The sequence below is a fragment of the Rhipicephalus microplus genome, chromosome 7 (assembly GCF_043290135.1).
Source record: "Rhipicephalus microplus isolate Deutch F79 chromosome 7, USDA_Rmic, whole genome shotgun sequence".
Classification (NCBI taxonomy): Eukaryota; Metazoa; Arthropoda; class Arachnida; order Ixodida; family Ixodidae; genus Rhipicephalus; species Rhipicephalus microplus.
In genome coordinates, this window is record NC_134706.1 from 79636619 (window position 1) to 79663630 (window position 27012).

Sequence of the window (27012 nt, forward strand, 5' to 3'; positions counted from 1 at the left end):
AGGACAGGCAGGAGATCCCGTCACTGGAGGCATCTAAAATTCTTTCCATTGTTTTGTTGCAGCACCTGAAGGACTAACTTAATGCTTCTACGGTGCTTGCGATCGCGTCTTTCACTCTACGGAACATCGTAAATGATGGCGGCACGCCGGAGGCACTCTATCAAGACAGCGTGCGAACTTGACACAATGTACCGTGAATAGTTTTTTTTTTCGCAGACACGTCAAAAAACATCCAAGGGCGATAATAGCAGGCTTCGAACAATGCCAGAGAGGACATCGATTGTTTACCTTGTATTCAGCATGCCGCCTTCATCGCTGAAAAAAAAAAAAACAGGGTCTTGGAAAGAAGAGGCCTCGAAGAGACCGTTTTGGTCTCCGGTGTTGTTGCTCCCATTAAGCCTTCAGAAAGGCTCCCGACCAGAGCGTGACTTTGCAAGCGCCGCAGTCGTCTCGGTCGTGACGGGATAAGAGATTCTTCTTCCGTACGGGAGCAGGTTTAGTACGCGGGCGGCGCGTTGACAGCTTTGCGTCGTAGCCCACAGTGGTATGAAGCCTGTAGAAAATACAAGCGGTGTACGCGTCCTTCGTATTCTGCAGCGTGAGTGGCGGCTGACAAAAAAGAAAAGATGTGGTTCTTCCTGAACAAATCCGCAAACTTCTTAAAGGGTCTTTTGGAAGCAGGAACAATTCATATTCATGATTACAATAAAAAAAAAAGATGGCAACATGACGTCAAGTTGAGCGCTAGGGAAGGGATGCCCCGCTGACTTCGCGAAAAGACAGGCATATAGCTTTAACCACCTTGTCAAGGAACAGTACGGCTTGGAGAACGACGAGAAAAGCAGTCCCTTGACAGAACGTGTGGTAACCAACTCGTCCAGACCTACCTACCTACCTACCTACCTACCTACCTACCTACCTACCTACCTACCTACCTACCTACCTACCTACCTACCTACCTACCTACCTGCCTACCTACCTACCTACCTACCTACCTACCTACCTACCTACCTACCTACCTACCTACCTACCTACCTACCTACTCTATCTATCTATCTATCTATCTATCTATCTATCTATCTATCTATCTATCTATCTATCTATCTATCTATCTATCTATCTATCTATCTATCTATCTATCTATCTATCTATCTATCTATCTATCTATCTATCTATCTATCTATCTATCTATCTATCTATCTATCTATCTATCTATCTATCTATCTATCTATCTATCTATCTATCTATCTATCTATCTATCTATCTATCTATCTATCTATCTATCTATCATCTGCCTTTTTAACGTCCCACGATTATGAACGCTTTTTATACGAAGAAAGGCTACATATTCGCTTGGCTGAAAGAAAATGCTTGGGTGATAGCTTGTTTCGATATCAGTAAAGAAACAAACTTAATTGACTTAACAAATTGAGAAGTAGCAAGAGTGTTATCCAAAGAACTCTGGAGGAATTTCTAGCATGAATTGTAGGGAATATACTCTTGACTGCTTGAAATAAATAGGATAGAAACATTCGATCTCTCGAGCTCATGTGTCGGCGCCTGTACAGTATATGCCGGTTAGTGCTGCTCACTCTTTTGAACTCATATAACGCGGATTCACAGGCAATGCCAAAATGTTTATTGTGCAACTTGTGTTTACGAAATGACTGCCAAAACGAACCAAATCAATGAACATCCCCAGTATAAACAGACGTGATGGGAATGGCCTCGATATTCCTTTTCTCACGAGTCATCAGTAGTGAAGTAACGGTTGTATACAATGGCAAACCTTGTGCGTCGTCCAAGCGTGGGTTGCCATTTACGCTGACCATCGGTGTTGAGTCAAAGGTCGGCACTTTGGCGTGGGCGGTCGGCCAAAATCAAGTGTCGAGGGTGACCTTCACGTCCCGATCACCCACATGTGCACACTGGATATGAGCGGGTGTCTGACTGAACTACTGGGGCTTGAGCACAATTTGTTCTCTGCGACGGCACAGCTAAGGTGTCTTGCCGGAGTGTTTGTTTGGTGAAGACCTTCCGTGGTACACTTCCTCGGTCATATGCCCTTGAGGCGCAACGTCTACATATGTGAACGCAACTTTTAAAGACGATAATTTTTCTTGGGGACCTTCGACGCAAACATTTTGGTCGGTCTGTCTGTCTGTGTGTCTGTACATTTGTCTGTTTGTCCACCCTTAACGGTAACCTAAACGGCACCAAAGTGGACAAATAATACTCCGAACGGCCCACCGCATCAGCAGCGCTAATCTATACTGCTCAAGCTTCAGCGTTCATACTTGTGTGATTGTCAATTAAAAAGATATCATTGCGCATATTTGAGACACTGGAGGCGGAAATGTTGTAGGCCCGTGTACTCAGATTTGGGTGCACGTTAAAGAACCCCAGGTGGTCGAAATTTCCGGAGCCCTCCACTACGGCGTCTCTCATAATCATATGGTGGTTTTGGGACATTAAACCCCACATATCAATCAATCAATATTTGAGACACCATCACAACACGTCAATATTCTGTGCGTGTGGTTCTTACTAGAAAAAGCATACATAAGTAATTATAAGTTCCATAGCGTTTATCAAGCTGCGCTGATAATGCAACGGTTTGCACGAAAAGACAAGTGTTTCCAACGCTTTGCTAAGACGACATGGTGGCGGCACCTACCCATCGCCTTGCGTTCTACACATTAACACCTCCAAGACGGGCACGCACGCCATGCGCTTCGTTTTCCAAGATTCCTCCAGATAGCGTTCATGTCTCACGTGTCACGTGACTCGATGCGCTCGTTCGCCTCCACTGGACGCTCGAGGCACTGTTACGCAGCGCCTCCACAATAACGTTCACCGATTTTCTTGCGCACACCATCAAATAAACGTTTTGTTCACTCTCTCCAGATGCAAGACTATCATCTTTCGACGACGTTTGCAGTGTAACATGCAGATACGAGGCCAATTGTTTTCTACCAGGTACTCAGGAGGAAGCAACAAAAAGGGAGAAGGCAGGGAGGTTAACCAGAAAGACATCCGGTTGGCTACCTTACACTGGGGGATTAAGGAATTAAGCGGACAAGAAAGACGAGAAAGAGGGAAGAGAGGGAAAAAAGTGGGTGGGGGAAAGACTGACAGTAATTTCACTGCAGCGTGTTGAACTCTACCGCATGTCAGAAGCGTTCACACCGGGTACTCAGACCATTTATACTGAAAGGCGTGGTACATGCCGCATAATATCAATTACCCAATCTGCGTCATCGCTGTGCCTTGATTAACCTTAATCTATTGATCATCACTGCGGCCCCCAACTTCGGTGAGAGTACTACCACGTTGGATAGCTCAGTTGGCGTGCCGCGTACTTGGACCAGCCAACGTAGAAGCTATTATTGCGTATTTTTGGCTCCAAGGGAATACATGCAAACACAAATTTCACATGCATTGAAGCGTGCGAGTTCATACGATTTCTGTTAAAGTTAGCATAAAACTTGGGTGCTCGCCGAGTAGAATCAGTTACTAGAGATCGTACAGCAAAGCTTATTACTTATTTTCATTCTTGAAATAAAACATCGAGTACTTGATAATTAGATTGTGCAAACTTGAGCGATCTGCAGACAGTAGATTATAATTCACCAATGAAGGGAATAGCAAAGTAGAACACGCTCATCAATGTAAAAGAGTGAAAGGAACACACAAATTGTTGCGCTGTAGCAGTCCGCTTCAAATTTGAGGCATTGTATACAGCACAGAGGACAAGGGCCCAAAATAAAAAAAAAGTATTACTCTAAATATTAGTATCCTAAAAGTCGCATTATTATCACTTAAAAACACACCCCTGCAAGGTTTTTATCTCTGAAAGCTCGGCATATTAATTGGCCCCAGTATGTTTATTTAGTGCAACGATGACAAAAAAAAACTGAGTCTCTGGTTTTCAAGCGAGTATACAGATGCATGTGAGGCGGCAATCATTTTTCGCAGCGCTGTCGCAGTGTGACAGTATTACGCTTAGCTCTCGCAGGGAAATCGTGAAGATCTGAGTGCCGAAGCCATGTATCCTAGGAAGCAAAGTACGCATCGGGCGTTCCCATTCACCCTGCTTGCAAGAAGCCAATGCCTTGGAAGGCTGTCGATGTCATTGCGGGCTTTTCGGCTGACACCGATACGGGCGTAGGTTTTAAATTCGAACGAGTATTGTGTTCTCTTACGGGTGGAACATTTGGTTTACGACGCTGCTTCGACGTGAATAGTAGCTGTGCTTGGCCTTTTTTTTCTTTCTTGAATACAGCGACATACGCTATTGCGAACCGCAAGGCTTGCGATCGCATGCAATGGGAACTAACTCCAAAAAGTAAAATTCAAAAAATGAAGAGTTATGGGCTTGCTTTGTGAGTCAGTGGAGCGCTGACTGCCTGGCGAAACTAAGTTTGTATATGGGGGCCGCCGTAATTGAAAGCAGCATTTCAAAGTGGTGGTGGCTGCCGCGCGGAGTCAGCCTTCATGCATGGCTTCCTCTTGAGGCGCGGTCGTAGGCCCGAGTGAGATTTTGCCCCGGCTGCTTTCGCTGCGTGCCGAGCCATCGTTGGCTCTGTTACACAGCTCCTTTTGTGAGCGTTCTCTTTCGGCGCGCGGACGCAAATAGATTTGGCAGCTTTAGGCTGTACTTTTTCTCATTTCTCCTGTCGGGTGGGTTCACGTCAATGACACTTCGCGGGTCGCACATATACAGAAACGTGAAAAAGTGAGCCCGTTGTGATTACTGGCGGTGCGTGACAATGATTGTGTTTGCTTAGAAAATGGGCCCTAGCAAGGGAATACGTCAACCGCATTCCTCTTTGACATATGGCGCGCTGTCGACTTCTGCATTTTCATTCGTTAAGGAGAACGTGGCACGCGACGATATCTTCTTTGTGTGTGTAGACATATATGGTTTGAAGATACGGGACGCGTGACGTCCCATTCTCTTCCTCGTAAACTTGTTACGGGCAACGCCATTTGACAGTAGCTTTGAGAGAAGGCTTTTGAGAGCGAAATTGTGAACAAGAATGAGTATGCAAGGCACACGCAAAGCTTCTGAAATGGTTCTTATCAAAGTCGATTTCGGAGATCAATACATTTTTTAAAATTTAGTGATAATTGGTACACCTGGTGTGTGGCGCAAATTTGTTTAATGTTAGATTGTAAACATCGATAATAGGTCATGCGTTTCTGCGTAAAACATAACCTTGAAAAAGTAATAGTTGTGTTCAAAGTGAGAATGCAGTCTGGCTGTTTTATTTAATGTGATAGCAGTTTTCCGTAGGCTTTGATGAACTCGAACTATAAGAAGCTCGTATTTCTTGTTGACTATGTTTATGGCCTGTCCACGTAGCTGTATACATTCTGCTATCTAGAAAGACTACGCAATGCTTCTCAATACAACCGGCTTGTCACTTTACTTACTTTGCCTTACGGTCATGCCCGAACTATCTGCTCATAATGTAGGACGGAGATTTGGTTTCAGAAAACACGTCCAAAGAAAGAACACCGTGGTCACAAATTCTGTTATTTAGACACGCACTCTCTAGGGTTGATTCGGGGTGCTATAGATATTCATGAAAAACGGGGTAACAAACGAACGCACCCCCACATTTCAGTTTTAAGCTTAGAGAAACAATTACCGTAGAAGCTGTCTCCAGGTATAGCCTACACGAATGCACGGGTATTCGACCGTATTTAATTCCATTCTCCCTGCAGCTGAGTCCCGCGACGTATATACTTGTCCTCTATCCGTGCAAACGCTAGAGCGTCGTTTTTCGTCGTACCCCTGAACAGAGCGAGAAACGCAGCGAAGAATATAGCGTGAAAACTTGATTACACAGGCTCGTCGACAAGACCATAATAGACTTCGTTGGAATACCTACCACGACCGTGGCTGGAAGAAAAAAAATAATAAAGGGAGGGGGGATTTACTGCCGAAGAGTAATGTCCTAATCACCGTTAGTTAGAGTGATGGAGGAGAGAAAAAAATAGGAGGATTCGTGACAGTAGGACGCTTAACCAAAAATAGGTTCGTGCAGTGGTGCGGCCGCAAGAAAATTAGAATGACAAAGACGACCACTTTTCTTCCCGGCTTCGTCGCACGGCAGTGAAGTTAAAAGAAGAAAAAAAATGAGTTGAAGAAGGAAAGCAAGCAATAAAAAATGGCTCCATATCAGCATGTTTCACTGCAAATGTCATCGAAAGGCGATAGTCTTGCGTCTGGAGAGAGTGAACAAAACATTTATTTTTGGATGTTCTGCGCGAGAAAATTGGTGAATTGTATTTTGGAGGCACTTCGTTAGAGGGTCTCGATCCGTGCAGCGAAGGCGAACGAGCGCATCGAGTAACGTTAGGGAGCCCTAATGTGCGTGCGTCTCCGTGTTTCAGGGTGGTGACAACTACGATCATGGTTGTTTACAACTGGCTGAAACCACCGCCACACTTGACGGGCCGCCATGTTGGTGCCAGCGTTTCCGTCAAGGCGGACAAGTTGGGATTCCAGGCGGTTGTGCACTGTGGCACGAAGCACCCAGTCATTCTCACTCGAAGGCTCTCGTAGTAGCATTTAGCGCAAGGATGGTGTCGCAGCAGGTACTAGATCCTGAGTGATGTGGTAGACGCAGCTCATACCGCAGCATGCGCACCCGGGCTGTTGGAGTGCGGAGGTGCAAAGAATGCTTGACCGCGAGAATCGACATTGCACTTGTTGCCACGGAAACCGGCACTGGCAACATTGTGTTTTAGCGGGCGGCTACAAGTGGTGGGTCAAAGGCTGACACCACCCTAAAACACGCAGTCGGGCGCACATGAAGGCTCCCTAAGACACGTTAGACACCAGCGCTATCTGGCAGTTATCTTCGAAAACAAAGGAAGGCGTGCGCGCCTGTCTCGAATACGATAAGGTGTAGAACGCAAAGCGGCGGGCAAATGCCACGTGTCGTCTTAGTGAACCGTTGGAAACGCTTGCCTTTTTGAGTATCACATTGCTTTTTGAGCGCAGCGTGACAAACGCTATGGTCCTTAGAATTACTTTTGTATGCCTTCTCAAATATAAGCACACACACACACACACACACACACACACACACACACACACACACACACACACACACACACACACACACACACACACACACACACACACACACACACACACACACACACACACACACACACACACACACACACACACACACACACACACACACACACACACACACACACACACACACACACACACACACACACACAAAATACTGACGTGGTGTTATATTGACTCAGATATGTGCAATAATTGTTTTCTAATTGATAATTGGAGCAATATTGGTGGGCGCTGCAGATAGGGTTGGCCGTTCAAGGTATTTTTGGAGCTGTTTGTAGTATCAATAAGGCAGACAAACAGACAAATGTACAGACAGACAGACAGACCAAAATTTTTTTGTCGAACTACCCTAGGAAACAATATCGTCTCAAAAAAAAAAAACAGAAAAAGAATGAGCCCACTTCTGGGTGGTCGGAGGAGACGCCGCCTGGCGTCGGTAGCCCCAAGCGTGGTTCCGCACCACGCGCTTCTTTCGCGCCATTTTTTTCCCCGCCGTCGTCGACGGCAACTAGACCGCGGAATGCGGTAGAAACTCAATTTAAGTTCTTTTCCTAGTCCTTGCCTTGCTTTTTTTTTCGGCGAGCTCTTTGAGACAGCGTGCCAGGGATACGTTGATTTGAATGTCCCGTGACGCGACGAACGAAGAGCGCAGCAGTCGAACCGCGTCGTGCGCCCATTTTTAGTTCTCTTGAATACGACGACGTGTACGAAGGGAGGCCGTGGTGCGTATAAGATTGATCGTAGAGGAGGGTCTGCGCAGTTTTGATGGGCAAATGATAGACTCGATGTCAATACAATATATAAGTACATTATAAAACTTGCGGCATACTGACGAATACGCGGACGTTGTTTTAATAGATAAAGCTTGTCTTGTCTGCCCAACCATTGTGTTTTTTGATTACCTGATACTCTTTTTTCATTCTAACAAGTATGTTCTACACTATGTGACTTGGGGATTCTTCATAAGGAATTCGTTGGCTTGCCTAAAGGAGGTTTGCATTTTTATATATGAAAGAAAGGCACTAGTGAAGCAAAGATGAACATAGACCAATTATAATAAACAGTCATAGACTGCAAGAATAAAACGCTTCGCTGAAAGAAAACAGTGTAAGCTTGTCTACTCGGAAAGACAACTTCATTAACAATGTAGATGCTGTATTCACAAAAAACATCCTAGGCTTAAAAGTTTCGCATAAGATCATATTCCAGCCCATTACGATGTGGGATATCATTAATGAAGCCGGCTGAACAATGCCAAAAGACACCTTTGAGAGAGAAGTTTTGTGATAATTGTTTCAGGTACCGAAAATGGCGTGTGGTCTACCACTCTAGAGATAGTGGCAGATTTTGTGGTCAATCTTTGCGATTTGCTGATATTGACTAATGCACGATCAATGTTGGCTGTTGTTGGTTTGCGTCGACGGTAGACACTATGAACATTTTAGGAGTGAAACGCGATACTATTTCGAATAAGCGAATCACTCTTAATGCATGAATTATTTTTGCGTAGTCAATAATTATGGTATGTAATGTCCCCTGCCTACTCAATAACGTGACAAGCTCCGCAGTGGACGCAAAAATAAAGGTAAAGCGTAGACGTCATATTTACAACGGCCTGTGTTTGGTCCCCAGCTTTCCGTCACAACTGCGGGAAGAAAACAGTTCATTGTATGCATTGTCATATGTTATCTGCCACCATTCTCGCCAGAAACCTTTGGGGAATTGCTAAGGGTATTTATACAATGACGGCGCTTGTTCATTCAACTGAGTAAGGCCATGGGGAGGACTTGGAACCCTCCTTGATTAATTAGATAGAGCACAGCCCCTGCCCCCGCAGACCCTACGCGCACGCCTGTAGTTAGAGCTTGTTCACATCCTTGTCAAGGAGCATGTATACATGCTCCTTGACAAGGATGTGACTTTATCCTTGACAAGGATGTGACTTTATCTTTTAGGAAAAGCGCTATAGCGCTTTTCCTAAAAGATAAAGTTGCAAAAAGCAAAAATAGATCAAATAAAAAAAGGAAGGACATAGCACTTAAAGCGCTAGAAAATAAATTAAAAAATGCAATAGCCTGAACTTGTCACCACCAACTCCAACGCGACAGATAGTGCTTGATAAAGAAATGAAGCGATACCATGTTTCGCAGCAGATGCTACGTTATCTGCACCATATTTCCTGTCAAGGGAACGTACACATCGGGGAGCCTTTGCTGCCACTATAAGTACCATCGCAGCAAAAACAAACAAACAAACAAACAAACAAACAAACAAACAAACAAACAAACAAACGAACAAACAAACAAACAAACAAACAAACAAACAAACAAACAAAAAATACAGGTGGGACAATAGGGAGAGCAGGGTGGGCCGCAGTTTTTGACGAGGCCAGGAAGTATATGACGAGGTGCATAGTGGTAGCCGCCACATATAACAAGCCTAAGAACACCTAAAATTAATTGCGTTGGCATACTTCCGCAGCGACCTCTTTTTGGGGCTGACCAAGTAAGCCTTTATGTGTATAGAGGGCACGTTTTGTTCCGGTTCGCGTCCGCGTCATTGTTTCTTATTACATAGATTCTTCCAAAGTGTGGGCGCTCCCTGCGTGTGCATACACTTCGCACTCGACGCTGGTATTCTCGCAAATATGCAGATAACGCATTGCACGGCCAGCTAAGCTTATACACTGTGGAAGAGTTCATGGGTAATTTCGATCGCAACCTCGTTAATTTTTTTTTTGCAAGCGCCTGTTCTAGACATAACATCAAGTTATGGAGCTCAACAGCCTATAGCACGAAGGATTTGTTTAATTTCTGAGATCCGGGATTCGCCTGCATGCGTGAGAATAGAGCACACTAGCAGACATTGAGAGCTCGACAAAGAGTATGGGCAACAATGCATACCTTGATGTGCCGTTACTCGTGCACAGTCTTGACACACTTTTCAGCTTAGAAGAATTCCAGTGCGCTTACGTTTCTGGATTCATAACGGTTCTAACACGTAGCTGCGCAAATAAGTACGACACATCTTGGGAGCTTTAAAAGGACACTAAAGAGCAAACCATTTTTTCATGTATTAGTAAAGTACAATTTACCACGAATGTTGCCACGACACGGCACTTCGTAAACGGGAAAAGTGCGAAAATAAAATGCAGGTGGCGACGCCATCTTGAGATTCCCGCGCAAAACACCGTGACGTGAGAAATTTTGAAGGTGCCTGCTGGGTCCAACGTAGCTTCCAATTGATTAAAACGAAGTACATTCTAATCTCTGGGCACCATAAACTTAGCATTCAAAGTTTCAGAAAATTTCATCGAGCCGATGCTACGAGAATATTGAAAATACATTTTGTAATTTCTTGTGCGACACACAGGGAGACTGAACTTATGATAGTGAAACATTTGGTATTGGAGTTTTCAGAGTGCTGTTTGTCAACCTACACCAAGCCATAGTTTCTTTTCAGTGTCCATTTCATAAGCGGAGCAACCAAGTGCTTCAGTAGCATGGACAATTGGGTTTGTTAGTATAGATTCATTTAAAGACACATTAAGAACCAAATATTCATGTAGAACAGTTGAGGGCGTGACAAAATGAAGAATCATTGTTCCGATATCGAGTGAACCAAGTGCCTCTTAGATCCTGCTTTTTTTTTAATTTACATCGATCAGCCTCCTCGTATTTCCACGTCGTCGTGACAGCTTTTCGATGTGGCAGTACGCTTCGCCTGACTGGCCCCTCAAGGTTTTCTGATGGAAATAGGCATTTCTGAGAGTATATATACATACATTTTTTTCTTCATATACGCGCATGTCTGATATGCATCGTTTTTATGGAAACAAGACTGAGGGTACACCCGTTGCCTAATCCCATATCTTTTGCTAGTTACCACTTCTCGAGATCCATTATACTATATGTGTTAGGATGGGTTAATTTTCTGAACCCATCCTAAGTTGTAAGACAATCAACTTCAACACATGTAGCAAGCTAGAGAAAAATTGGCCCGAATCTACATGTTACACTGTAAATGTTCTCGAAAGACGATAGTCTTGCGTCTGGAGAGAGTGAACAAAACGTTCATTTGATGTTCTGCGTAAGAAAATCGGTGAATGGTATTCTGCAGGTGCTACGTTAGAGTGCCTCGAGCGTGTGGCGGAGGCGAACGAGCACATCTAGGCACGTTAGACACAAGTGCCATCCGGCAGTTATCTTCGAAAACGAAGGCGGAGAAAGATGCGCGCCAGTCTCGGAGGTGATAAGGTGTAGAACGCAAAGCGACGGGCAGGTGCCACCACCGTGACGTCGTAGCAAAGCGTTGGAAACACCATTTTGAGCATGGCGTTGCACTGTCAGCGCAGCGCGATTAGACGCTACATTCCTTGGAGTTACTTGTCTGTGCCTCTTCTAGTGTAAAGGCAGACATAGAAAGCATCGAAGCGTTGTTGTGGTGCCTCAGATATGCGCAATAATTGTTTTTTAATTGACAAACGCACAACTATGAACGCTAAACCTTGAGCATGATTAACGGGTGCTGCGGATGGGGTTGGCCGTTATGTACCGTTTGAGGAATCGTAAAAGTGGACAAACAGACAAATGTACAGACAGACAGACAGACAGACAGACAGACAGACAGACAGACAGACAGACAGACAGACAGACAGACAGACAGACAGACAGACATACGGACAGACAGATCAAAAATTTTGCGTTGAAGGTCCCCAAGAAAGACTATCGTCTTTAAAAAGTACATCAACGAATACCCGGGGAGATGCCGGGTGAGGCAGATGAAAAAATAAAGTACGTTCTGCAGGGGAAGTGAAAGCCAAAATGTATCGTCCAATCTGTCGCCGATGCGCTGCTTGCTACTCATGAAAGCCGAGCCAAACGCCTCACTGCTTTCTTTTTTTTCTTTACTTTGCTCTTTTTCTCTAGTTGTTCGTGCTCTTGTTGGGAGGCCGTCTTCATGAAACACTTTCACGTAGTACTGCCGTAGTTCGAACGAGGCCAAGAGTCTTCTGGATCATTCCGTGCAGGAGCTCGCTGGTTCGGCCTTTCTCTGATTCAATGAATCACGATGGCACCGAGAGACTGCGTAGAAGAGCGAGAGCCAGGCGGACGGAGCTCCTTAGAAAAAAAAAAAAAAAACTGCTTCAGACACAAAGCGAAGGGAGAACCCAATCACAACCGAGCACTTTAGAAGAAGTGCTCGACAAACACTCGAGAACAAGAAGTAAAAAAATGGTAGTGCAATGGAATGTGGAGCGAATAGGCAGAAAAGTGATCGCTTGAAGTAAGAGTGAACGGTGCGGCCGAACCGCAACAGCGAAAGGACGCCAATGGAAGCTCGAAAACATGTTTCTCTAACAGACGTGAGGGGGCGCTTCGAACGATGTGAATTGCAATTAGCTGTTCTCCGGACCTGTCTAGAAAAACGCGGGATAGAAAAGGTGGTTGGTTTGGACTTAATGTTCGGTAGTTACCATTTTTTAATGAACTGAAAAAAATGCAATTGGTAGTGCAGTTCTACGTATTGTATGCCGCGTGTGTTTGATATTTGCTTGAAGCTAGTGATTTTTCTTTTCCTGGTGAGGAATGTTCCAATCCCTACAATTGGACATCTCTGGAGAGTGCAGAAGGAAAGCAGTATTCCTGCAGAACATTTTCGAAACGCGCTATTATCATTCGATTGTGGTATTTGGGGGTTTCGCTTATTACAGTGCAATAATTTGCTGTCGTTTATATTGTGACTGAGTTTTTTAGGCACGGTAAACATGCGAAAAAAAAATAGGCAACGACAATTTGACGCCGGACACTGCTTGTTCAGTGCCTACAAGGACGTACTGTTGTCGCGCTTCGCTGTCACGGCGTTTTTATTGAGCAGTCACGAGACGTCATCTCTTTTGTGCGGCATAAGCGCAGCAATCTGATCGCCATCACCGCTAAGTGTGGCGTCCGTGATTAGCTCCGGCGGCGCAATGCTGGATCTGATCACCCAAGCCAAGGTGCCCTCATCTCAGTACTGTCCATTTTTCTTAGGATAGCTCACTTCGAGGAACACCAGAGGCCAATCTTTGACCTCAAGTTTGAGTTCTTGCCTTCTGTTTGCACTCCTAATGACGCAGGAGTCCAGACCGTATTCGTCGTTTGCAAGCTGTGTGGCCGAGGGTGCCTCTGCTGTTTTTCCGCTAGAGTAACGGAACGAGAGGCCTTGAAAAGGCGTCTCATTTTGGCGTCAAGCCAGCCTTCGATCTCAAGTAGCTCACATACATATACTTATGATACAGATCGAGATATATAGAAAAGTAAAAGAAGCCACTAACAAATGGAGTAATGTTGGTAGGTGCTTCAAGACGTGTTCGCATAGCACGTGCACCTTCTTTTTAAAAACCCGAGTACAGGCAAAGCACTTCTACTTCTTAGAAATAGAAGTATCACTCCAGTCACAGAGACGACGTCCCTCAAATACAAATGGTGGAATTGCCGTGTGTTGTTCAGCTATAGGCACGCGGTATACAGGACGTTAGGCTAAATGTGTTGCTGTTTCATTCCTAACAGTCCCTGCACGGTGTGATCGATCTGCGTTACATTGTGAACCGCACCGCTGCAGAGAACGACGCATGGCAATGAATATGCAATAACTGCAGAGCCACCTCTATGGGACTTCACTTTGTCACTTTCTGGGTTTGAGAGAAGCGGAGTATCATTGCAGCGTATGCAAGCGTGAACGGAGGAGGAGGAGGAGGATTGAAAAAGGAAGGACAGGGAGGTTAGAAGCGTGAACGGCCAATGCATTAGGACACGATGGTAATTGTTTTTTTTTTTGACATAGGCGAACCAGGGCACACGTTCTTCGTGGAAGTTTCACAATGGTCTCAAGGGTCAGGAAGAGGATGCGCTTACTGGAACATTTTGCTAAACAAAATTAACACCTGAATAAGCAACTGGCGTGTTTACCTTATCATTATTAGAAAAAGACGTAGTTGAAGTACAATTTGCATCTCGCCATGCACAATCGCTGACGAACTGATATTTTAAACTGCATGCGTATTGAGTAAACTTATCCGACATTTTCAACTGGCCCCTAAAGCTGATGCTTGGGTGAGTTGGTTCATGATTAAGACTGATTTATCAGCACAAAAAAATATGAGCAATTAGGAAGGACACACATATTACGACTGTCATGACCCATGAGCTTGCCCACCCCCCTAAACATCTCGTGCTATTGTGCGCCGGCTGTAGCAATGCACATGATCAGCATATAATGGTAAATGACTGCTTCAAAATAGAAAAAAAATGAAAAAGTGAGCTAGACATTTTGAATATGTGAGACTAGTGTCTAAGAATTAGACTATAAGTGCTTGAGCATCTGACGCACGAAAAAGGTGGGGATGAACTGCGTATAGAATAGATTGGGCAGACAACTGAATATACGTGCAAAGGTTCAATGAAGGCGATCATATATTAGCGAATATGTATGATTACATGCATGTTAGGGAAGGTGTTTTGTTCAGTCATCATCAGTGGCGAGCTCTTTTTGGTCGATATATCATTCCTAACGCAATGTTCAGCACCTATGGTGAGCTACCATTTAGGTTTAATTTACGAAGTAACAACGAAGAAACATATATTCAATTAGTGTTAATCGTTGTCTCAGTAACTTTCTGCATGAAAGCAAATGAAGTTTTAAAACAGAAGTGATACAGTGGTTTTTATGGGACCTCCTTCTACATATAATTGCGTGCAGTATAGCATGAGTGTATGTCACTCTCTGCTATCGAATGCACACCTATACAGACAAATTATTGGGACAAAAGATGCGTTACCATTATTCAACGTGTATTTCGCTTCTATCTTTTCAGAAACCCAGGTGGATGCTTCTTGCCCTATTGGCAGCATGGTGTGCCACAGGTACCATGGGTGCCAGAAGACCGCTACGAAAAGTCAGTCTCACAAGTAAGGACAAACTGTTTTCTTGTTTCAAAAGAATAGTAAACTGTCATGTTTCTTTTATTTGACCAAATGAAATGCTGTAGACGTTGCAGGGCATTGACAAAATTTTTGTCAGCGTAAAAATACAGCAGAAGAAATGATACAAGTACGATCACTGTGTGATCATTGCTGAATAATAGAAATATAGGAGTTGTGGATTGAAAACTGATTGTTAGTATGTCACAATGTTTTCTTTTTTGCTGTGACAGCTTTTTAACTATGTGGTAAATAAGTGCGAAGATGGCTTGCATATAATACTCTGGCCCCGCTTTTCTAAGCCATAGTGTATTACATCTTTTAATTAGAAGTATCACAGGTTCTCACTATCTTTCTTCCACAGTCTTTTTGAACATGAGTTCAGAACATTTAGTTTTCCTTCGGTTATTTTTTTAGAAATCTTTTTCTTCGTTTTACGAAGGGCATCACCAACGAAGCCACTTTTGCATATTTTGATGTGTGCTGCCGATATAAAATAGCGCTGCGTCACTCTTGCCCATCAAAGAGCACGCTAGTGCCATGCCGTACATAGTGGTACAGTTGCTTTCAAAAACTTCAGTTGCGCTACGCATTGTTAATCAGGTGCAATGAGGAAGATAAAAGCCCCGGAATAAAGTGTTCTTTATATCTACCGTACTTTTTGTAACATCTTTAGTATGTATATTTTGAAGATCAGTGGGGACATGTAGTAAGCTTGGTCACTCACAAGCCATGGACCATGTTTGCGTTCAGAGATCAGTGTGCGCTAAATGAGAACACACGACCTTTCCAACTTTTTATGATCTTCGATACCGTCCCCGCCATACAAATAATTCTAAAATATTAATCTACTATTCATGTTAGCGCTGTATTACAGAAATTTAATTTGTCTAGCTATTAAAAACAGCGCATATTTATGTTCTAATAATATGAGGAGGGGCGTCTTGGGACTTGTATATAGTTATGATGATGATGGCCCAAATGCTTATGATCAACTTTAAAGATAGGAACACACTTATTCGCGCGTTTCTCAGCGTTCTTATTGCATAGTTTTGAAGAAAAACTTGAGAAGTTGTCACATCTTGTATGCTAGAATATATTGTGCACGTCATCTCTAAAGCGGGCTTGGGGAGGAGTGCGGGTGCCCATAGCCTGTCCTGAGAGCATGAGTACAAAGCACTCAACTATACTCCGACGTCGTTCATTCACTATAAAAGACAAAAGAAATACGCGATTATTATGAATGTGACGCTTGTCTTTGCCAGACGCTAGTGAGTAGTAACTGCCATATTTCAGAGAGAGTCAGCAACGAATCACGACTAACATAAAACTGGATCTTCGGGCGACGGGTCACAATAATAGAAGGTGATTTGTAGACTGGCAGTCGTCAAAAATAAAAAAAAAAATAAGAATACTTGCTGAAAGTTGCATTGTGTTCACAACTGCCAACCAGAAAATATTCTCAAGAAATAGGTTTATTTAGAGAGTACTTAATTAGATACTATACCCCGTGAAAACCGCTGGATTACGTCGTCCTGTCACCTCATCTGATACCCATCATTTCACTTCATCACCCTTCCGTGTTCCCACTTCCTTCTCCTTAGTGCTGCGCAGCACGCCAGAACGCACTATCTCAGACCGACCTTTCTGCTTTATTCTAATAAGACCTCTGTCTCTCTCAATGCCAGCAGCGTACGTCCAATGCCAGCAGCGTACGTCCGTTTATCCATGTCTAACGTATCTGCAGAAACCAAACAGCTTAGAAACCAAACCACGGAAACCAAGCAGCTTTCAATGTGCTTGCCTCTCTCAAGACACACCTATTCATTTGTTTCATCAAGTGCAACGATGAGTGGCTGACAGATTGTGCGCAGGATTGCCCGTCAACGACTCGCCATATGCTTGATATTTGGCGCTTGCAACGCTCTCGTACGTAGACACAGTCTTTCCTGCACTTCGATGCGAAATCTCATTTCGGCAGTGAAATAGTCGTGGGAACATCGAGATTGAACGTGTGTGACCGAGACAGCCTGGTAGTGTATATATAGTACGCGTAAGCTATGACACGGAAGTCGAGATTGATGTGTATGACAAAACTTATACAGGAGAGCGCTGAATAATTATGCCAGAAAAAGTCGGTGGCTTTTAAGTTTGCTTTATCGAAGGTACACGATCCGTATGTGTCTTGACGTGTGTAGCTGAAAGCGTAAATGTGCGACTCATTGTGCGCCTACAAACGATGTTGAAAAAATCAAGCAAAAGAAAGCTTAGTTGTACCCTGTGTATACACAACGGGGGCATTATTTTTATTTTTTCTTACCTCACATTAAAAAATGTGTATATACACAGAAATTGTTAAATCGAGATCAGAAGAAGATAATCTTGATGTTTCAAACGCTTAGTCTTGATTAGCCTACATTAGCCAGCACGTAAAATAATTTAGCAAAGACTAGTCTACTTTAGCCAGTAGTAGTCTTCATTTAGACATCGTTAGCTAACATTGGCTAATAGTTAGGCACATTAGCCGACAGATGGTATTTCTCTATACAAAAGCTGCCATTTAGCCAACATGAAGTCAGATTAGCCGAATGAGCTGTAGTTTAGACATCACAAGACAGCCCTAATGAGTGCTTCGACGATAGGAGTTCTGGGTCGGTGCTTCATAAAAATTGGGGTTGTGGTAGCAAAAATTGGCACTAAAGAAGTGTTTAAGTGACACAAAATAGCAATTAAGCTCGCGGAGAGATTAGGGTTTCTGTGTACTTCAACACATATGGACCACATAAAAATCAACATCATGCAGGTAGAACAAAATTATTGCACGCATATTGGCGCACAACATTAGCATGTTACTGTTATGGGGAGGTAAAGTGAGCAAAATCTGCAGCACAATCAGATCCTGAAGGTGTGCATTGTGAAATGTCACGTTTTTAATCACACCAAGGCTCCCTGTGAGCCTCCGTCACCTCTCCTTTTCTCCCTGTGTTTTAGATGCGAAGCTTCTTAGAGTTGTGCTCAATCAGGTGTCCGGCGTGACCACCCTTACTGCGGATGCGCATACCCTCCCATCCATTCTCCTCTTATAAGCTCTTCCCCTCTCTCGCCTCGCAATGCCGACTCGGGCAGCGTCTGTTAGCGAGTGTGTTTGGGTAAAACTCCCAGCATATCCACGGAGTGATTGGTGTTGAGTAGGGTGAAGCTTCAGAGGATTTCATCGTTAAGCCGTGAGTCCTATGTTCATCTGTCTGTCTGTTTGTCGGTTCCGTCCATCCAACCATCCGCCCATCCGTCCGTCCGTCCGTCCATCTGTCTGTCTGTCTGTCTGTCTGTCTGTCTGTCTGTCTGTCTGTCTGTCTGTCTGTCTGTCTGTCTGTCTGTCTGTCTGTCTGTCTGTCTGTCTGTCTGCACGTCCATCTGCACCAAGTGAGTGAGTCATCGAACAAAGCAGCTTCGTACGAGCTAGGAGGGACAGATCCACGACTTTAGGAGCTTCACCCCGAAACGTTGGCGACAACTTAGAGTACTAGGTACTCTAATATGGGAGAACGTAAAGCCGTCCCGTTGGCCCTACACTTGATGAGGCCCTGTCGACGAAAATGATTAAAGACCATTGCGGTTGTAGCTGAGTAACCCTTGGGCTACGAAGTGCAGCGCGGAATCCCTAGATTCCGCGCTGCTATTGAGAGTACAAGGTACTTCATTATGGGAGAGAAATATGCTGTCCCAATGTGCAGAAATATTGGTCATTAAGAAAAACCCTCTGGACTGATGCTCAGGACCTTAATGAAGTTCTTAATATCATACTGCTCGCGCTGCACAACCGTTCACTGGACACCCCTTGTATAAAAGCACTGTATCTTCAGCTCCATAGTGCTGGTGGGGGATTTCTCCTGTACGTTGTTCAACAATAAGAATTCGCAGCATGCGCGTTAACTGAAACCAGACTGCGGGTTTCTGTGTCCGATCAGCGTCTTCTATCTCTCAGCGGCCATTAACAGAGACCAGCATGTACCAGTAGGAAACACCAGTCCATCACTGCGTGCTTTGCACCTACCATGATTTCTCTCCCGCGCAACACCGTGATGAGCGCCAGTGTGAACGTCGCCTCCAGTGAAAGCGTTAGCACCCGCTGCGTGGCATATAAACATAGTTACCTGTAGCGGGAAATGGTGCAATTTTCCCCTCTTATTGAACTTCTTTTCTGCATGTGCAGAAGAGAAGCCGCTGTGATGCCAACATGGGGGCGTCTATCTTGCGCTTAAGCACTGCCACGCATTGGGGACAAGTAGTGCGGAGAGGGAATAGACTTATTGACACGTGGATAATTTCTGACATTTGTTGTTTACTATCCTGCACGCTCCACGGTCGAATCACGTCCCATGACATCCCAGACGTATCTGACATGATGGTCTCTCCCTAGCCGCAGCGACCCCGATGTAGTCAAGCAACTAGCGCTGCCTCCCAGTATTGACAAGAACTGCTCCATACAACGTCAACGGCAAGCGGTACAAGATGCGCCTAAAGTACGAAGCGACTCGACGCCACCGCCGTAAAGACGATGCGCTAGCTTCTTCGGCTCAGCGGCTGCCGTGCAAGGAGCACTTACTTTGCTGTTTTGTGTTATCTCTGTGACACGTCTTCTTGCTTCGTGAGCGCCGCAGCGGCCACGTCGTGCTTCTGTCTATACGTCTGTTCCTGATGCTGTGCAGCAGACGCTGCGAGAAGTCACGAAGCGCCGCAGGCAGACGGCGCGCGCAGCCGAGCATCTTCTGCTTGCGACAGTCACGGATAGCGTCGCAGTCGGAGGCGCGTGTATCACGCATGCGCACGCGTGTCCCTCGGGATTTCGCGTGCCGCTGTGCTCGGCAACATACGGCATGTGTGACGTCAGCGGTTCGGGTTCAAGGCACGGCAGAGTGGCAGAAAAGGGTTGCCATGTGTAGCGAGCGCCTGTCAGGCTACCAGTCCTTCCTATGGCTCTTAAGGCCTGCGAATCTCTTTTGTTTGCGTCAAAACGACAGCGCGACAGTAGCGAAAAGGAGATCATATACAATACAGAGCTTTTACTTCTTCGGAACTAGGCTGCAGTGTGTGGTCCAACGAAAACATAAGCATGGCAAGAGTTAGAGAAGAAAAATGAAAGAGAGCTTTCTGTTTGAAGCTTCCCCCCAGAATATTTGCTCGGTGATGAGATGTAACATTAGCGCTATTTTTGAAGTGAACTCGCTCTCAAGGAAGTAGGGCATGCCTAAATGGTGGCGCATGTGGTGCATAAGGTTCGCCACAAGGAAGTGCTTGGGAACATGGAGATCTCTGCTGTAAAAAGCTTTCTATACCACCGCAATAATCAAGGTCTCAGTCGTAGCGAAAGATGAAAGCTGCGAGGTTGCATTGGTTGAACATGCGTCTTCATGTGATGTGGAAGAAGTTGGAAGCTATGGAAACTATTCAGTGGCGTTAACCGGAGACAGACAATGCTGCTAGAATAGGCATAACAACAGCCACAATTACCTTGGCTAAATGTTAAATTCTGTGTTTTAATTTTGCTCGTCAGAATGTTGACGTAACTTTAAGTCCGCCGTGATGTGCAACTCCCGATAAAATTTCAGCCCTGAAATTCGAACGGTTTGCGCGTAATTGCACGTACAGTTATGTTTTAGCGTTTCTATTTTGTCGAAATTCAGCCGAAGTGACGTGATCACGACGCTCGACCTACTGTTCTGCAAATGCACGCCACAGCAGGATGGGTCACTCCGCGTTAACAAAGGGTAATCGAGTGAAGCGTGCCCTTGTGCTGTACATTTTGTCGGTAAAGCGAACAGGTAATGAGACAAATTGAGGCGAGAGAAAGTTACTTGCTATTTTCGAAAACAATATTTTGATAGGCCTACTCCATCAAAAACCTGCAAAGACGGCTAATGTCTGATTATTTTTGATAAACTATGTCGGCGAATCCAAAAAAAAAAAACAGCGCTGTTTTGTTTGGTGCCCCCAGATTTCCCGTAGCTTCAACTACGCCACTAGCATACATTATTCCACACTCTTTAGCACTACACAATATCAGTCAAAAAAGCTAAATGATCGCTAATGTTGGCCTTCTGTTGTAATAGCACCAGCAATCAAACTATTAATGCAACGAAAAAGGTGAGCTTGTTCATGGCGCCTTATCGTGAAAGAAAGTAAGACGTGGAAATACGGACAGAAAATAACATAAACAGACAATCAACATAAATACCGGTATTCGTCTTGTCTGTTTTTCTGTCGAGCCGCCCCAGCCAGTCAAGCACTGGACTAAAGATCAGTGGACTGAAGTCCCACTGTCTCTCAAGATGAAACAAGTGAATCAGTTCCATAGAATTTTATAATGAAGAATAGAAGTTATAAACGAAATGAAAGTAATCAAAACACACTAATTTTTGTCTGCGGAAGGAGCAAGCCTAACGTTCGAATTGCGAATGATAAGTACTGATGAGTACGGGTGGCTTCTTTCGCGAACAGTGCAATAGAAGCAACGCCAGCACACGTGTAGCTAGACGACGCGCCTCAATCAAGCGCGCGCGTTGCTCACACCAGGCGCCGGCGACCTGACCTTAACGCTGGCCGCTGTGCGGGCGCTGGCCCAGATACGAACCCGTTCCGCAGTAGACACGCTTAATTCAGTGCGGGCGACGGAAGTCAGCAAGGGTACACCTTATGACTCGACACCATGAGCGAAATACGGTGGGAGGGGAGAAGTCAACTTTGTAGCGAGAATCACGGTGTCTTTATTCCGCGGGGATCTTAGAAGTGTCTTGGAAAAGAAGGAAGTTTGGTGGGCGGTGTTCAAACTGAAGAGGGGTAGAGATAACGGGGTGGTTGAGTGGCTTGGGCATTGCGTGACTCTAACACAAGTAGTGGGGCTAAAAAGCCTGCCCCGTTGGCTGCGCACATTTGGAGGGTGTGCGCGAAAAATGCCCTTCACATATTTCCCGGCAGGCCTCCACTGCTGGGCTGTACAAATTGTAAGCATAGTTGATCCGTTGATGTAGTGCATTCTAAATTATATGTATAGTGTATTTATCATGTGTCTCAAATCAGGAGTTCAGTTTTAGAGTAACAATGAATTCGATGAACGAATGGACGTATAGCACACAGACTTGAAGAATATGGATACTTATTTCCGAAATTAAGACGTGCTATAATTTTCATCATACCTATGACGAATTAGGGCTTGTTATGAGTTAAAGCGAGTGATGATTTCTGAGCACGGCGGGGGCATTCCAATGAAGGTGAAGCATAAGAGGCATGCGTACACAGCCGCAAGTTTGCGATCAAGAACTCCATATCCTTGATGTCGATTAAGAATTTGCAACAGTGGTGTGCTACATAATCATATAGTGTATTGGTACATAAGAGGAGATATTTACCACGCGTTAAGGCACACTTAAGCGTAAGAACTTAGTGATTGAACTCATGGAATGTTCTCACTTGAATCCATGAAGAACTCATGCACCATGGTATTGTAACTGGCTCACATCTGTAATATTCTCAAATCGCCGATACTTTCGAAGAAACGTTCATGTCTCTTATGTTTCTAAGTTTGCCGGCAAGAATAACTGTGTTATTTGCAGCTTTCTCTCGGTTATTGTGCAAATCTTACGTATATTCAAAAGGCACGCTAAATAATCTGCGATCGTCAAACTTGAAGTCGTTCTCTAATAAAATATACGCTTTTTTTAGCTTCAGAGTGCATGGCTTCAAAGACCAATGTGCTTCTATAGTTTTGAAGTCCACTCTGTTGTCCAAATATTATCACAGAATAAACCAAAGTAATAGTGAAATAACACATTGGGACACACGGAGTCAGTCAAACGAGGAAAGTTGTATGACTAAACAACATTGCAGAGGTGCCATAGCGTAGAGAGTGGCTGTGCTGCAAAATTTGCGCAAGGCCTTCTACCTACTGGCGGCGTACACCTTCTCAAGTCCTCGAAGGTTCATTTAGCAGTTTCACATGCACGATGCAGTAAAATGTTTGCATATGGCAATCCATGTGTAAATGCCGTCAGAGTGTTGAAATTCTATACTTCAAGGCAAAGCTTCATGCGTGTCAGCATGAAGCTTTGCCACTCATGCTGACACGCAGGTCGTGGGATTGAATCCCGGCTGCGGCGGCTGCATTTTCGATGGAGGCGAAAATGATGCAGGCCCGTGCGCCCAGATTTGGGTGCACGTTAAAGAACCCCAGGTGGTCGAAATTGCCGGAGCCCTCCACTACGGCGCCCCTCACAATCATATGGTAGCTTTGGGACGTTTAACCTCCTAGATCAGTCGATCAAATTTGACACCCCTGCAAGTGTCGTCGAACTCGCGCGACTATTTTGCGAAAAAGGTCTTGCAGCTAACTCTGTCTCTGGCTGTGTATGTCCATACAATATTCTCTAGCGAATTCCAGCTCAGGTTCTTCGAAGCCCTAGTGGACCTCATCTTTTATCGAGAGATGTCGACTGCCAGCTCATGTTCCATACGGCATGAGTGTACGACGAATCGTTCGTCGCTTTCAAACAACCATGGACTGTCATCGTATAACTAATCACCTTGTGCGGGGGTATGACAAATACCCTTGCACAATTTGGGCGTTGTCTCCTGTACGGCGAACTGCTGCTATTGGCCCACTACTTTTATGGCTCTGCCGTGCCATGAATGCGATCCCAATCGGGCAGTGATGCATAACCAATGAGTGGTCATCGCTCACGTACTAAAGCTGCAAGACGGCTCTCTTCGTTCAAGTCCTGGTGGTAGGGCATGGTCGCTTAGTAGCTTCGAGTCGTGGAGAAAGTTGCTGGCAAGCCTCTCACTACCCTCGTGCATCAGATAGCTATTATATACTGGCAAAGCAGCAGCGGCTGCAAGAGTTGTGTGGTTCCCTTTAAATTCGCTAAAGCCATTGTGCATTGTTCCAGTTGCTCGCGTTGTACTACGCAGTCTGAATAACGGGCAATGGCAGGATGTTTGTTACTGTGCAGAATTGCGAGCGGCAGTGTGAGTGGTAAAGCATCATGGGGATACAGCACAGAACGTAACAATCGAATAATACCTGTACTGTTTGAATACGCAATACCAATCACGAGAGGTTACTGTACGGCGGCCAAGTCAAGAATGCGGAGGCTTCACTGTCTGAAAATGAATTAGAGCTATGAATGATCACATGTGAGTGAGTATAACATAGTAGCAGAATGATTGCTAATAATGCTATTGCCTCTCACATGAGACTGATCAACCTATTCAGTGCGGTACAGTACTCACTCAGTTTTTCATCCTCATTCTTTAAAAAGGTCATGATGGTTTTTATAAGTAAGTGTCTTTTTGTTGCGGACTCGTATCTTTTTGATACATATTTCTTCATGTGCATTTTGGTGTTTGACATAAATACGCCAGCATGAACAAGCCACCATCAATTATGAAAACAAATACCATAAGCTAAGTTTGAAAGTGTTGTCTCATATTGTAAGCCTCGGAGCATCATTGTGATTCTCTGTCAACCCAGCCTTCAAAGTTAATTAGATAGTTCGCAGTTTCGCCACAGTCGGCTTAAGCCAAGTGCCATGGGCTATTAATTGCAGAACGTAAAGCCCCATTTGAATGCTTTACTTTGTTGTTCACAAAGAATGTTCTGTTATTGAACTGCGAGCGTGAGATAAGGGAAAGCGCATGACGCTGTGCGCATGCCTTCGCCCTTTGATGCATGAATACATTGTATGGCGTTCGCTATAAACTACGTGAATGGACAACATTGTGGAAAGGTAGTTCTCATTGCACAAGCACTTCTATTTCTATTTGAGGTTCGTTTTCTTAACTTTACGCATCTAGGCTCGCTTCAACAATACGCGAGTTTTTTTTTTTTGAAAATAGTATGTTCATAGCAAAGCAAATTTAAGACTAAAACCACAAAAATTGTTTACTTATTAGCCCGAAAATCCAAGGCAGTTTTGCTTTCGCCTGGCAATGAAATCCTTCTTTTGGTATTCGGCCTTCAAATGCCCGACCTCGAATGCACGCTTCAGACTTACTGCGATAAATTACTCCCTTCCGAGGTTCAATATTTACAGGCTTTTCTGCCCTTTGTTGCAACCTATATGTTTCATTGACTCTACTTGACATCTCGAAAGATTTGTGTACTGCAAGGTTATAGCAGCGGCTAGACCCAAAAATCAGTGAAAATACTTAGTTTTACCAGAGCGACTTTGTAAGTAGATATAATGGGACGATAATAAAACCCAATAGTCTTTTTCAATTGGTATTATGAAGCTTCTGTCATCATCGCTTACCAGTCAGGTGACATTCTACTTGGTGAGGAAGGACTAATGCATAATAGTGCTGGTCAGAAAGTGCCAAAACATTCCTCCAACATCTGCGTTTGTACAAACTCTTGGTCATGATTCATAAATAATGTTTCACTACAACTATTTCAACCGTTAAATGCTTACCAGTCGTACTGCCACACACATTATCGGAGAAACTGATAAGCTCGTCAGAAATGACACCCACGACTCAACATATGCAGCTATACGTAAGATATTTGTCCGCACTGATTCTTGCGAAGAACGCCACAGCATATGCTTGCTGAAGTACCTGCATACAAATAATCTGAAATGTACGTGGCTTGAATGAACGCACTAGCTGTTGCACCGTTGCACAACAATGAAGATCAGGGATCACCCCCGCGCACACATACTGACCGCCTTTAGCCGAGCCTTCACAGTCCCCTGATAGTGTCAGCTGTGGCAGTGCACGCACTTCATCAGGAGATGCAGTCACGCTAGGTAACACCAGCGTGCGTAAAACAATGCGATATGTCGGACACCGATAAGCGAAAACCTTGGAAATCTCAGTGACCTCTTTCACACAGAGTTCGCTTTGCGCAACATTGGTACGCCGGAACACCCGAAGATGAACTCTTACACGAATGAGAGACCTCACTTTGTTGAGGCTTATGAATAATAAAGGTTTGATTACTTTAGAACACGATTAGTGTATTGTTCGCAAAGAAATCTACAGCAATGAACATGTTCAGAAATAAAAAGTTGTTTTATTGGTCTGTCCGAAAACTGCGAAAGAAGCTCTCGTTCGTGCTCCTATTTTCATGCAGTACAGGCAAAGCGGACGAGTGAGCATACGCGACGGTGCTCCACGCAAACAGACAGACAGACAGACAGACAGACAGACAGACAGACAGACAGACAGACAGACAGACAGACAGACAGACAGACGGACGGACGGACGGACGGATGGACGGACGGATGAACGGACGGACGGAAGGACAGACAGACAGACGGACGGATGGACGGACGGACAGACAGACAGACAGACAGACGGACGGACGGACGGACGGACAGACAGACAGACAGACAGACGGACGGATGGACGGATGGACGGACAGACAGACAGACAGACAGACGGACGGACGGACGGACGGATGGACGGACGGACAGACAGACAGACAGACAGACAGATGCACACACATACGCACACTCTCATACACACGAACACACACTGTAGTGGTGTGCCAAGATGGGATCAAGAAGATAAGATATCACCGCCTTCAAATATATTTGATAATAGTTATACCAGCACATTTAAGTAGCCTTCACGTTGATGTCGTGTCTAGAAGGGATAGGAAATTTGAAGTAACATCCAGTAGTACCGATTGCCATGTGGGTCAGATGTGTAAAACACATGTACTACTACCTATCTCTCCCACCGCTTGGATTTCATTTTCATGCCTCGAGGTTTAGCAGACTGGAAGAAATGGCTAAAAAAACAAACATACATACGAAATAAGGTACACGCCCAGCCCCAACAAAAAAACTGCACCAAACAGCAACAGAAATTACGACATTCCTCGCTTGACAAGCAAACGTCGGCTCTGACCGTTTTTCTACCGAAGATGAG

At 44.7% G+C, this 27012-nt stretch overlaps 1 protein-coding gene across 1 annotated transcript in view; it reads left to right on the forward strand.

The window, feature by feature from the left end:
- Cht7 (chitinase 7) overlaps positions 1-27012 on the forward strand; it is a 193397-nt gene that overhangs the window by 117070 nt on the left and 49315 nt on the right. The window contains exon 2 of the mRNA XM_037431352.2: positions 14976-15069. Coding sequence (XP_037287249.2) covers positions 14976-15069 — 94 coding nt within the window. The remainder of the gene's footprint in view (positions 1-14975; positions 15070-27012) is intronic.